Raw genomic sequence first — 14,641 nt, 5'->3', positions numbered from 1 at the left:
AATTCAATTCAAATTCCAACACACAAATTGAAAGAGAGACACCATTCTGGCTCAACTCTGCTTTCCTTAATTAATAATATATGTTTCCTAAATAATTATTTTTTTCAAAGTATTTCATACAATTTAGTTCCTCCTCCTCCTCAAAGAAATCACTTGCTCTGATGTTTAAGGTCTCATTTGATGCATGTAATATGAGCGGGATGATTGACTGGCTATGATTACGCTGCCCTTGAGGGTTTAGCGGCGTTGTAAGTTTCTCTCTGCCATTATCACAACACTGATGGCACACATGGCAGCATTTAGAAAGCGCCAGGCTTCAGGTATGCCAGAGCCGTCACACACTCTGTGCACTGCAGCATAGCGCTCATATGCTGAGCGTCTGTTTGGCTCACAACACATCTCTTTGTTTTGGAACCAGCCCCAGAATCCTCATGCTGGTAAAAGTTGTGTTTAATTCTGTCGCTATATCATAATGACAAGGAGACCACCGGTTTCTGAAAAAGAAAAGGAGAGAAAGAAACTCACATATACACTTCTCAGTCTGGCTAGCAAAGGGCATTCACTCATACACACGCAACCGGACACACACACACATTGTCGTGTGATGCCTTTGCCAAACCACAAGCAAGGGGCCAAAATTCCATAAGCAAATGCTTGAACCCAGCAGGGCTTTGACAAAGGGAAAAGAAAAATCAGTGGAAAGGTAACATTAGTGAAAAGTGTAGAAAATGATATGCTTAAATTAAGGCAAATCCCCAAGGACTGAATAAATGGAGCTCATTTCAAAGGTAAAATACTCAGTTATTTAAAAAAAATAAAAATAAAACAAGCAAGTAAAAAGACACCGCATTTAGAAACATTTTATCAGGTTTGCATGGAGGAAAAGAGATCACAAGCTGACGCTAAGTAGACCAAGAAAAGAAAGCGAAAGGTAAACATGTTACTTAATTGCATACTAGCAATAAGACAGATTAAACCAATCAGGTGTGAGACTAAGGGTGTGGGGGGGGGGACAGGAAGATCTGGAACAAAATGAAAATTAAGAAGGTAAATGATCCTATTTTTGGTTCTATTCTCCCAATGTCCTCCATTCAGATGGTATAGACACCGAAGCCTTCTTTTGCAGAGAACAGTCTTCTTGTTTAGAAATAAATAGGCCAAACAATAGATTTGAAATGCCTGTCTGCGGTTGAGGGGCTGTTTTCTCTGCTTGCTTTATGACGTTTCATTACATAGAAAGCCGTTTAAATGACTGCTCTTTTTCTTAGACCAATTACAGGAGATATCTGAGACAACAGCAAGAGAGCGATGCAATAAAGAGGCCCGCACAAACACACAAAAGTGCCATCTCCTCTTTCTCTCCGGTACATCCGACGCTATCTCCTCCTGAACCCCCCCCAAAAAAATCACAAATACGCAAACTCACACACACACACACAAATCCCCACATCCACAAGCGCAACCGCCACCAATCACAGCCCTGACGCCAGGACATCAATTCTCGCAAGTCGCAGAAAATTACCATGCATGAATGCAAAAAAGCCTGATCAGGAGTAATTAACACGGCTTCATATGCAAATTTTATTAATGCAGAACTACAAAGTCATTATGCAAATGCAACTTTCGTCAAGCCTCTTGACAAATATTCAGAGCTCCAGCCAAAGAACAGGTTTTTCCTCTCTCTCTCGCTCTCGGTCTCTCTCTCTCTCAGACTCTGTACTTTTTTCCAAGGCACAGAGAAAGTATAACAAGTATGTTAAGTTATTTTGAGCTTGGGAAATCTATTTTTTTATATTCTTATGGAAGTTTAAACCTTAGCAGTAAGGCGATGATGGCCAGGCATCCGCAATTAAAAAGCTGGCTCTTGGTAATGACTGTTTGGCTTTGGAGCGAGGTAATGAACCTGTAATTCTGGGGGAAGCGTGGGGGGGGGTGCGGATATGAATATGCATGAGGCTCACTGCCTTTGATGATTAAAGAAAATTTTAATATTTAAATGAGTGCATGCAAAGTGATTAACTGAAAAAAGCAACGAGGCAAAAATCTGAAAAGGATTTCAAGATGCTGAGAAGAACATGGATGCAGCTTTCCTTTTTTATGGTCTATTAATGACTAAAACTGTTTTCTCTCGTTCTTTCACTCTCTCTCTCTCTCTCTCTCTCTCTCTCTCTCTCGTTTTCAGCTTCTCACTCCTGGCTTTTCCTGTTCTTGCCGCTGCTGGACATGACCCAAATGCAAGGATTTGGAAGGCATTTCAAAAGCTAAGTAAAGGTAGCACTTTGCTGAATTTTGAAGTAGTGGATTAAACACACAGGAGGGAAGAAATTAAAGTCTGGTTCACCAAAAGGAAGCAGCATGTAAGGCCGTGTCATAACTATGGAGGATGGTTTGACATGAGCCACAGAGGGCCACGCAATCAACCGCTGATTGAGAGAGATACTGCTAAAAACAGACACTCTACTTTACTTGACGGCCATGAAACTAATAGCTCTAAACATATAAATCAAAAAGATTTTGCAAGCTTGTTTATGTGTTGCAGTAATGTAAAAATGCTAACTTTTTCAAATGCAAAAGTGCAAATGTAGCATGTTAAGTTAGTAAATAAACTATTAATGCAAATTTGAATGGTAATCTTAAGTGTTAATAAGTTAAAAGGTGCAATGTACAGCTAGTCCAGGAAAACATGACAAAAAAAAAAATCCCTGCTTGTTTGCTTGCACCTCAGTGCAACATTCAAAGTACTATCCAGGCTGCGAATTTAAAATGCAGAGACAAATGCTGCATTATAAGTCTGAACCAATAGCTAATGTGGATAATGCAGACATTTAAAAGTGTGAGGGTAAAAATGGTGAAACTAGACAAAAATGGGCAATTTTCATTTTAAAACGGCCACTTGGTCCGACTTCAGGCTTTATTGAAAAAACTGAAAGTTAATAAAACAAGAAGACCAGCAAGAGAACTGTATCTGAGGCAACATATTAAATCAAACATCTATCTAGCATCTATCCATCTATAGCCTCTGCACCAGGGCAGACCGTCCTCCTGCCAAGCCTTTGTGAATCTTAATTGAAAAAATGGCATGTGTGTCATATTATGGAAGCATGTTTTCGATATCTCTGCGCCTGTGTTGTGTCATTATTTATTGAAGAGCCCTCCCAGTGTCTATGTTGATTCTGAGAGAGGGACATGTACTCTCAATTGAGATGTTCTAGGCAAAGAGGGAGGATCCAAATATCTGTTTATTCTGGACTGTGCATGTTCATCTCTGCTGGGCAGAAAATAAGAAAAATATACCATCTTCTGATGTACTCAAAATTCTGTCTACTTTACAACAATGTTAAACATCTAATGGGCAGCGCATGTTCTCTCAATTCCCCTCTGTAAATATTGAATTTAAACATTACATCAGAGAAAAGTGAACTGTACATGCAAAATAGACTAAAGCCTGAAACCTACATAGTCAACCTAAGATGAAATCTAAATAAATGCTATTATTCGAAACAAAGCACATCATGCACAGTTACAAAGCTGGCAAACCATGCTGGCACCACACCACTGCAAGTGAAACTCTGAAACAAATCTTTCTGGGCAAAATCTCAAAAATAGGTAGGAAGTGAGGGCAGGTAACAGGAACCGGCTGGCCGGGCTTAGTATCACTATAGCCAGGACCGGATCGTTCTCCAGAGCATTAAAAGCTCTGAGATGAGAGATACACCACAATCTCACTATTGAGATACAATAACCACATTTTATCACTCAGTACACTGCTAATATTTTACAGGGCGCTCCATAAATAGAATGTAATCAATTTGCATATATGAATAATTAAAGATGCACTCTGTATTGTTTAATGTTGTGCTGTATAGCATTGTGCTAAAGTTTTCAGTAACCAAAACAGAAATGTGCATGGACAGCCACGATTCATTTATTAGTGTCTATTAAAATAATGCAATAATGTGATTGTATTCAGCTGGTCATGTGATCTCAACATGGTGGCACCCTTAATACTACTGATAAGATTGGGGTCTACTCTAAACATCATTTCAATAAACCAAATTACTATTCATTCCTTTAAAAAAAAAAAAAAAAAATGAAGTAAAAAAAAAAAAAAAAAAAAAAAAAAAAAAAAGACAGAGCACATTCAATTACCATTCACAATGAATCTGTGACCATCAAATATGCTGATACTGAGGATCTCAGGCCCTGAACATCAAGCGTTTTGGCTCCTGATGAATCGATTTGCATAACACCTACAAACGGTTCTGGCACTAGACCGGAGACGGCATTAATGGCAGGTGTGGGCTCTGAAGCGACAGGGGCCCAGCGGTTTGATCACTCTCAAGGAGAGGCAGGGTGAGAGAGGACAGTGTTTGAGGTAAATTTCTTTATAAATATAGCATGTCTCATGAAATATTCACTGCGACGATCTGGTGAGCCAAGGGTCAGAAATAACTCCCCCTGTCGCAGCACTTGTTAGACGTGTAAAGCTGTGTGAGTGTGCTTGGATGGTGTGAGTGGAGAGAGATTGAAAGAGAGAGAGAGAGAGAGAGAGAGAGAGAGAGAGAGAGAGAGAGAGAGAGAGTGGAACGTTGACAGAAACAGGGGCCCATGATGGCAAAAGACATGTCCACCATCTCACCACATGGCCAGCTGGCGTTCCTATGGTGATAGAATGCGAGCTAACTGATGCAGCCTGCTGTGAGCTTTTAGATTGAGCACTAATGCAAATGTATGGCATTTTATAGTCACTTTTTAACAACAACAACAATATATTTATGTTTATTCCTTCCTCAATACTAAAACCCCATATAAAAAAAAAACAATCAAAATCATAACATGCATTAAAACTTTATTTTAACAAATAAATATTTTTTTTGTAAACTTTATATTTGTAATATTGAAAAAGAGTAACATTGATAGAATGTTCAACATTCAGATAATAACAGCGATGACAGAGTATTAAATACCGAATTTTAATTAGTCTTGCTTCTTATTACTATTTGCATAACGAAATGTGTTTAGCCTAAACATACCTAAATATAACTAAAAATGCCTGAAACATTTTCACGTCTTAAATGTCAGTCAATATAATATGACTAAATAAAACTAAAAAAATAAATAAAATAAAATAAAATAAAAATGCTAAAAAAAAGTTCATGTTAACACAGTACCTCAACTAAATATATCTGGACAAATCAAAACCCTTAAAGAAATGTTTGCTTTCTATTTGACACTCTAATTTTCATACTGATATTTAAGCCAACCTCAAATGCAACATTGGTTTGGAATGATGGTACATGGCTACATCACCACACATGCACACCAAGAAGAGCTTGATTACAACCAAACACTCTGAGAAATAAGCCTTTATTTACGCTCTTTATTTACACCACATCTGATTCAGTTTTCTTGAAAAACTAAAACACAACCATCACTGTTGGATGTTGTAGAACACAAACAAACAGATGACAAACAGAGCTCGACACAATCTTCTTTCCTTCCACCATCACACATGCATATTTAAAACCTACAAATTTTGCATCTGATCACTTAAATGTCATAAAGTCAGTGACTCCAAATTCAAAAGCAGATTTTGAGAATTAAACATCAGTAGGCAAAATAAAAGAGATGGAGAGGAAGCTCACATTCCCTGAAGAATTTTGATTATTCCAGCTGTATTTAGACATGCATATGTAATAACTTGACCAGAGCCTGCCTTAACCAAAAACACCAATTCTAAAATTTTATGCATAATATTATCTCATAATCCTTTTGTTTCAGGTTCATGAGATCATATTAAATTATTGCTCTTTAATTAAGGCAACCTCACAGCGGACATTCTCAACACAATGCACCGTGGTTCATAGCACCTCTATCTGAGATCTATAATTAAATAACAAGTATCATTAAATGCCTGGCCAGCTTCAGCAGGCTAAGCCATCTAAATGCATTAAGGGGTGGTAAATGTCTTATTTATTTGTTTATTTATGTATGTATTTCACATTTGGAGTGCTTGATAGTGCACAGTGGCAACAGCCAGCTATTTCGGCCATCTCAGGGCCCTATTTTTCAGTGCCACTGAACTGTTTTAACCTAGCTGTGTGACACGAGAGGGGCTCTAGTGGCTCGTGCACGCAAACCAAGCCCTTCCAATGCCCCCAGCAGCAGCTCCTATCGCCTGAGGGTATGCAGAATGTCATATTTTATTTAATTAGGGCTATTAAATATAATTAAATTCCGCTGAAACTTAAGACGGCTAAGTGGCAATACAATACGGTGCCGAGCAAGCCTGTGTCCTGCTGATATTTATGCGAGAAATATTGAATTCAACCCTCAAGTGGTTCCTCTTCAATGGTTGTCCCGTATTGTCATAGATAACGTTGACTTTTTCATACACACTAATAAAGAAAAAGCCACTGGGAGAATTATCGCTAAAAGCAATTTCAGTAATCAGAATACTTTATCACAAGGTCTTTTTCGACTGATTATAGGGTTTCCGGAGCAAAGCACACAATATTTAGTTATCATCACGGAGTCTCTAGAGAACAGTTACGTATATGTGACTTAATGAAGTTGCCGTTTAGTACCTTCACTCAGCCAAAAACTAAGAATCACTTGGATGATTTTTCTCCTAAAGGCCCGTAATGTACGCAAGATATGAGCCGTGATATTGGAAACGTTAACTTCAGGAAGGAAGGCCAGAAATTATGCTCTTCCTGTTGGACTATCTGTGAATCACATGTGAGAGGCCAAGAAGAGAGGGCTGATGTGATGGAGGCTGACGTGTAGGAATGAAGCAGTGGAGTTTAAGACCTGTCACAACATTGCTCGTGTGTCAAGGTTACTCGGACGGTTTAATGAAAAGACCAAAATGCACTCTGGCCTAAAAAAAAAAAAAAAAAGATGTGAGGGTCTGGAAGAGAACTCGGCCTGAACAGAGTTAGATTTTGGAATTGTATTGATAGATTCAGAAGTGGCCTTCCTCATCAGCAGCTCTCTCTTTCCCTCTCCCGCATTCTCATGCTTTCTCTCATTTCTCCACTTGAAGCTGGCAGATGGATATATCATAGAAGAAAAAAAAAACAAATTCATGAAAAATGATCTGTGCTTTGCCGAGCAAGAGTACCACTGCTATTTTCAAGGCGGAGTGGCTGAGTGTTTTTTTTTTTTTTTTTTTTGCGTGTCATTTTCTGTTTCACGTCGAGAACAAATGGAACGGGAAAGGTTTAGCATAAAAGAATACTTTAACCTGCTGGGAGGCAATTATGAATACAAGGCAGCCTGTGAGTGTTTAGCCGCATGCTCAAGCTGACATTCAAGCATCTTAATCACTTTCAGAGGATGTTTCATCTGCCGTTATATTCTTCTCTGTGAACTGCCTCCCTCTCCAGCCCTGAATTAATGAAAGGTGTAAAATTTACTCTTGCTAACTGCAATATGATTTACAAAGGCAAATGTTCACCTTTCATATGCCATTTCTCAAATTCTGAAGTTTAAATGAGATTAAAACTACTTTTCTGAGTGGATCTTTTCACAAACGAAAGAGAGATTTAGTCATTTTAGATGGCATTGACTGAAATAATATTAATTGGATAATCTAAAACGATCACATTTTTTTTTATTCACAATGTAAGTAACATGAATAGTGTCCTCCTTCATTTTTATCCTTAAAAATACAAGCTAATGTTTTAACATTTACAAAAAGAGAATTTTGTCAAGAACAAAAATTTATTATATTCCGAATAAGTAATTTAAAGGTTTACATCAACAAAACTTGATATATTTTTACAAAAGATAAAAAAGAGATGCAAACACCCATGTGAAATTGACTCAAAATACAATAATTATATAATAAAATACAGTCAAACTATGAGAATTATATTTGTGTGTGTGTGTGTCTTTGCACTAAAACATTTGCTTTTGAACCCTGACCTAAAGTTTGCTTTTTTGTGTGTGTGGTTAGCAAAGCGCACGCTTACCAGTCAGTCTTTAAAAAAAAGGAAACATCAACGACGAACTGTAGTGGAACAGTTTGCACGTAACTGTGAGGACGCTTGCATCATATTTCACAACTGACGCCAACACTCTCGGTGCGAGCAGCCAGCCAGTCAGTCAGTCTGGGACTGAAGTCTGCCTGCATCATGTGAGGTACTGAGTAATTTAGCAGCGGCCTCATTATTACAGACATTTAAATACACGAGGCATTGTGGTGGCACGGAATAAATTGTCTCCGATGCCGCGGGTAACTTTCGCAAATAAGGATTGTGAGGCATTAAAAAACGACATTATTAAAAACCGAGGCAGTGTCATAAGCCGCTCCCCTGCGTTTCCCCCGGTAACTTTGTCCAACCTAGAATCTTATTTTATGAGACCCATTTCCCAAGATCCCTCCGGGTTCTTTGTGAAGGACTTGACTGCGCTGTTTTGTAAGATAACTGGGAGAGTTCTCTCCCTACAGCTGGACTAAACTAAACTGCCTCTTTACCCCTATTCAATAGGAAACTCACTCTTTTAATCCTACTCTATTTCTTTCTTTCCCTTTTTTTTTTTTTTTTTTTTTTTTGAGCATTTGAATTTTAATGAGCTTTTCACCTTTTAAGCAGATGGCTCAGGCTGGATTTCTCCATGAAAGTAGGGTGAGTTCTCTGTCACGTCTTGCACAATTTGTTTCAACTACCAGAGTCCTTCAGGGGGTTTTAGGGCTTTGAGTCAGTAATGTGATGTTTCACTTTGCACGGCGTAGGCTCCCCTAATGAAATCAGCTGAAGGAAAAACAATCTCTCTTGAGGCTCGCAGATGAGCGGTATCACAATCACTACAGGACGCCCAGAGTCCTACCGAGGTAAATGAGTGCGTGTCTCCCTTTGTCTGCAACTCTGCAGGCTCTAAGTGTACGTTTGCGCACATCAGTATTAGAAAACACACTGGTGTGAGAGAACGTGTGAGTTCATTAGCGTCAGCTTCGTACGCCTGCTCAAAACTTTTCTGGAGAGAGTTTGACCTACCTGCCAGGCCACTTTCTTGCTTGGGGCAAATTCCTTTTGGAGGCGTCCACAGTCTCTCGTCCTCTTCTTCAGGTGTCACCTGGATTCCAATTTCGACCGGTTCCACCACTTTCCTCAGCTCTGCGCGGGGCGGCGAGGGGCTATTGCGGTCTGCCATCTTGTCGTAGCAGCCGTGGCCGGTCGTCAGACCCTGGCATTGCTTTTTCTTGTGTTCGATGAAGAGCAGAATGTCCCCCAGGGGAAAGGTTAGTTGGCATTGGCCACAGGTGAGGAGGTCATGGTCGCCCAGGCCCGGAGGCAGAGGCCCAGGCATGCTGGGATCCAGCAGCGGGTGGGGGTGAGAGTGGAGATCAGCCACGGCCAGTCCCGCATCCACATGCTCAGCTTCCGCTATGGGGCAAAGCAAAAGAAAGAAGCGTTTTGAGATAATAGGAAATTCTTAACAAATGCTCCGTCTGTGCACAAATAAACAGTGCATATTAGTCTAAACACATAAAAAATGATTTAAACTTAATAACTTACTCTGCTACTGAAATTAGTTTGATTTCTGCTGATGTAACCCAGGCCATGTGGGTGAGGAAATATATTATCCAATAATATCACAGAATAATGTGCTTAACCCGATTTCAGATCCTGATAATTACAATGAAGTCCCACCCTAGATTATTTTCCACATAATATTCAGTTTCACTCTGAAATATGTCACTTCATGCATTTAGATTCATTCAGATACATCAGCATGGGAATTCGAAATAAAATACTAGCCACTCAGGTAAAATTATTATTTAATAACATAATAATAACTAAATATTTGTTTTTATTTTTGCTTCACTCTGAAATGTGTCACTTCATGCAAATTTAATGCATGTGTTTACAAATAAGTTGTTACTGTATCTGTATCTATCTATGCTTTTTTTTTAAATCTTCTTTATCCTGTCTTCTTACACAAATTCATTGAAAAATCATAGCATTACAAGGGAAACTGAAATAAAATACTTGGGTCAAATGATTAACCAATAATATCATAGCATAACATAAAATACCTTAACTCAATCAAAAACAAAATCAAGTCTCACTCTAAATTATTTCCTGCTTAATATTCTGTTTCACGCAGAAATGCACTAGTCACTATATGCAAATTAAATGCATTAACAAACATTGATTCATCTTTAGCTCATATTTTGCCACTGTATTTACATCCATCCATGCATCCCTAACTGCTTTTGCACACTAATTCATAAAAAAAAAAAAAAAACTAACTTAAACACACCAGCACATCAGTGAGGGAAATTGAAATAAAATACAAATGGTGTGGAACATAATCACACATTTTCTAAAAGTTCAGGGTCAGGTCATTTAGCATTTCATTATTTGGCAGCTTGTTAAAATAAAGGAAATGAATGTTGGGGCCCGTTTAAGTGTTCACCTACGTCCCATGACAGTCCCACTAAACTTCGAGAGCAGAAAATAAAGGCAGACTTAAATTTAATCATCCCAGCGGCCACACACGAGGCACTTCGCTCCAGTTCGGCATGTTCTGTCCTGTAACCAGTCAACTCTTGATAAACATCCATATGTGAGGCCGAGACCCAACAGCAAGGCACTGTTATTAATATACAATACAGTATTTGTGAGGTTGAGAATGAGACCGCCAGACCTGAAACAGAAAGTCTGAAGGGAGAAGAAAAAAAAAGAAGAAAAAAAAGCAAGAAGGCAGGAGGGAGGACTCCGTTTTTGGCTGTGAGAGATATTTGCACAGCCATGAGAGCAAGAGGCCCTGCAGATCTTCTGGTTGATTCTGTCACCTAGATAAACAGCGCGGAGCGGCGGGCGCTCAAACCACAGAGTACGCCGGACAACCTCGGTCCCTCTGCCTCCATTTTGAAATTTCAGCCTCACCTTTCAGCATGCGGCCACAATCGGCCCTTTGTAGCCCAACGCCGAGTGCAAGAGCAGTTTTATCAAAGACAGTAGAGGCCCTTGACAAAGCCCCCTCGGGACCCCCTGATAGACAGCTCTGTTGATGTTACATTTGACAGCTTATCCTTGCGCCATACTAATCATAAGATCTAGACAAACACCTCTCTGACTGCCACTTTACACTCTTCAGCTTCCTGTCACTGCTTTCATGCTCTCTCTACTCAACACGCTGCATGATTTGGGTGAAAGCAGGAAAAAAGAAGAAAAACACTACCATAGCAACACTTAGAGCCACACAGCGAGCAGGTGCGGATTTTTGAAGTGCACATAAATCTGGGAGGAGAATGAAGGGAGGAATTCTCAAATTGTCAGAGCCTAAAGGACAAATGTGGGATGTTTTTAAAGAAACAACAACCCTGTGGAACAACACAAATTAGAATTCATTTAATTTTCAAAATTTGGCCTGAGCACTTTACATGCTTTTCACCAATATGAGGCCTAAAAGCCTCTTTGAGAAAGGCCGTGAGAAGAGACAGACGGCGATAGAGACAAAGATGGAGGAACGGATCACGCTGCTCACACAACACAGGTAGCCCTGTTTACATCTCCCAGAGGAACTGGCTAACCACTAATTTTCGATGATAAATTACGAGCAGCCTGTGCATCCATCTGTAATTTGTCCACGATCCAAATTATAAATGCGGACAGATTTGTAATGTCAAGCTCAGAATGCAGCTTTGAAAACGAAACCACTAAACCCCCTCTTATCTTTATTTCAGACGATACACATTACATTAGAGCGGCGTTAGATGTGCATCCTGTTAAACAACAGCATCTAAAGACTTTGCAATCATATTAAGAAAGTATTTTGATTAAATGAAGCATTAATATATATATATATATATATATATATATATATATATATATATATATATATATATATTACATCTGCATACACACTGCACTGTTTTCAGATTTTGCCCTATATTGAAGGAAATAACTGAAGATGACTAAGGTAGTTGAACCCCCCTTAAATCCAGCCCCCCTGACTCAGACATATAGGAGTGGATCACAGACCCCCTTCAGGCAATATTAGGCCATCTGTGCATTAAATTAGTTTGCATGTAAATAAAGAGAAAGGCCTGCACAGAGACTCATCAACCTATGCAATACACTGCATTAAAATTGTACTGTGGCAACACTGTAGTTACTTACTTCAAATAAATGATCTTATTTAAATTTTATTATTCATTAATTTTGAATCACAGACTTTCTTTTCTTTATTTTTTATTTTTGATATTATGAATAGAGGTATTAAGTGTTAAAATATAAGTATTTTTTTAAATCAATTATAATTCATTTAGATAATAAACAAAATTATTACAAAAGAATAAAAAAAAAATAAAAAAATTTAAAAATAAATCTTTAATAAAAGAAGCTTTTGTCAGGAGGCTACATATCCAATGTCACAATTTACAAAAAAATCTTAAAAAAAAAAATAAATAAAAAAATAACTTCTTCATTATACATAATAAATGTTCCTTTTTTAATTTAAAGCTTTAAAAAATTATGATTTAATGAAATTTTTTATATGAAGACTTTGTGACTCATCTGTAAATAATTTTCTCTATCGCTGGGGAAGGTCTCACAACAAAAACTATTTTACATATATCTGTAACTGTACTTGCACCTGTGAGCACATACACAAAAAAGCATATGCATTTGAACCAATAAATGAAGATTGCTTGCAGGCATGTACATGAGCAATATGCGTGCATGTTTGTGTGTCACACGTTTGTGCATCCTGGGAAGCTGCACCAGCAGAGATGCGCACACACACATGCATACACAAGCAAACTACTACAGGAAGAGGTAATTTTCAAATGATTTACAAGTTCAAGAAGACAACATGATCCGCAGAGCATATTTTTGATGTTTGTATTAGACTCAGATAAACAGCTATAATTCACCAAACAGGTAATAAGTTCTACAATAAAAAAAAAAGAAAGTTATAAGCTGTTATAATCTCTCAAACTGCGTAAAAGGAGGTTAGAGTGAGATTGCAGCTTCTCAGTACTGTGGGAGAGAATTTGAGGTGCGCTAGTGGAAAGCGTTAGTTTAATGTGTCATAGGTCTAGCACAGACCTGAATCAAAGTGACAGCTGAAGAAAAAACCCAGAGTGGTAAAGAACGTGCGCAGCTGAATTTTTTTTCCCTCTCCCTCTGTCCCATTCTTTTGCTCTGTCTGTGCCAACCACAGGAAACACGCTGCTTGCAAGCAATGCCGCTAGTACGCACTTCAAAAGAAGGGACCCCCGTACGCACAACGACACACACACACACCAGGTGTTGTAATCATGTAAACATACGGCAGAGTCTTGAATTTGCCTATAGAGTCTGAACTAATCCATAGGTGAGTTAAATGCTTCAAGATGTCAATTATTCACCCTCATTTTATTCAAAACCTGTATGACGTTTTCTGTGAGAATAAAGAATAAAGGAGAATAAAGGAGACTGGTGATGGACTTATATTCAGTTGAAGATTGAATATATAAACAATTGTGGAAAAGAGCAGCTAGGACATTCTTGCAAATGTCATTTTTTGCTTTCCACAGAAAAAGAAAGTCATACAGGTTTGGAAAGACAAGAGGCTATATTAATGACTGAATTTTCATTTTTGGAGATCTTTTTCTTTAAACAACTCTGTTGAAGGTATGAGATTGAACTACGCAGGCCCGATCTGATAGTGTACGTTTCCTGCTCTAGGCAAACAGGTGAGAGTCTGCAATTCCTCACAGTCTCACACACACTCACACTCTCATCCACCAGCGATAACAATGCTGTCACCAAGGTAACATTACAGCTCATGATTTTCTCTGATCCCTCAACAAATACTCCATATAATTCTATCAGGGCCACCGAAATGTCAAATGTTATTTGTCTTTATCAAGCACTCTCTGGCAGCCGGAGAGAAAGACAGTGAGGGACAGTGGAAATAAGAAAGCCTGAATAATAATTATAGGTAGCTTAAAAAAGATGATATGAAATGAAATCTCGACTTTGGATAAAATGCTTACTATTATACCTCTATTTTATTTTTGATTGAAAAAAGTGCAAGAAATAGACTATATTTTTTCATGCACATACTTGACATCCTGAAATCAATAAAAAAAACTAATTAAAAAAAAAAAAATAGGCCTCATTAACCTAAGAAAGCTACATGTATATGAGTCAGAATGAACACTAATGGGATTTCAGTAAAACATAAAACTAAAAAAAGACATGGCTTCCAAAAACAAACGCATCACAAGGCACGTCTTAACACAGTTTTGGATTTATCCTTTTCCATTCTGGATTTACACACCATTGTTCAGGGGCCCTCTGACTCATACTTAACGGAGTCTTTTTGTTTGTGAGGAACCAAATTGCTGTTGACAGGTATTTGGCTGATCGCGGTACAGTCTGGCTTTCCCTCCAAAGCACACAAAGGTCTGCGAGTTACGTAACAACGCTTTAGCAGCCCCGTGTTAACGTACCTTTCATCCTCGGACTGTCACCCTGCAAACCCCACCATTAACGCTCAGCGCTATTTGGCTCACAGTTGAACTGTTGAGATTTACCGTAGCGATACCAGAATGAAAAGTCACAGTCAAACAGGTTTTGGATGGTTTTTTAGCCATTGCAACTGTTAGGGCCTAATTAGACAACACACACCA

The 14,641-nt window shown here is 38.5% G+C and overlaps 2 protein-coding genes across 3 annotated transcripts in view; one reads left to right on the top strand and one right to left on the bottom strand.

Annotated features, from left to right (window-relative positions):
* The window catches only part of LOC122140127 (HHIP-like protein 1), a 351,574-nt gene that overhangs the window by 241,673 nt on the left and 95,260 nt on the right, over window positions 1–14,641 (top strand). The gene's annotated exons all lie outside the window — the stretch shown is intronic.
* Window positions 1–14,641, bottom strand: part of LOC109108078 (B-cell lymphoma/leukemia 11B-like) — a 392,484-nt gene that overhangs the window by 370,279 nt on the left and 7,564 nt on the right. For both annotated transcript variants that reach the window (XM_042742042.1, XM_042742043.1), the window contains exon 2: window positions 9,006–9,395. In XM_042742042.1, the coding sequence (XP_042597976.1) occupies window positions 9,006–9,395 (390 nt within the window). The remainder of the gene's footprint in view (window positions 1–9,005; window positions 9,396–14,641) is intronic.

Source organism: Cyprinus carpio, chromosome B17 (assembly GCF_018340385.1).
Source record: "Cyprinus carpio isolate SPL01 chromosome B17, ASM1834038v1, whole genome shotgun sequence".
Classification (NCBI taxonomy): Eukaryota; Metazoa; Chordata; class Actinopteri; order Cypriniformes; family Cyprinidae; genus Cyprinus; species Cyprinus carpio.
The sequence above is the reverse complement of the archived record's forward strand: the minus strand, read 5'-3'. Positions and strand labels throughout refer to the sequence as shown.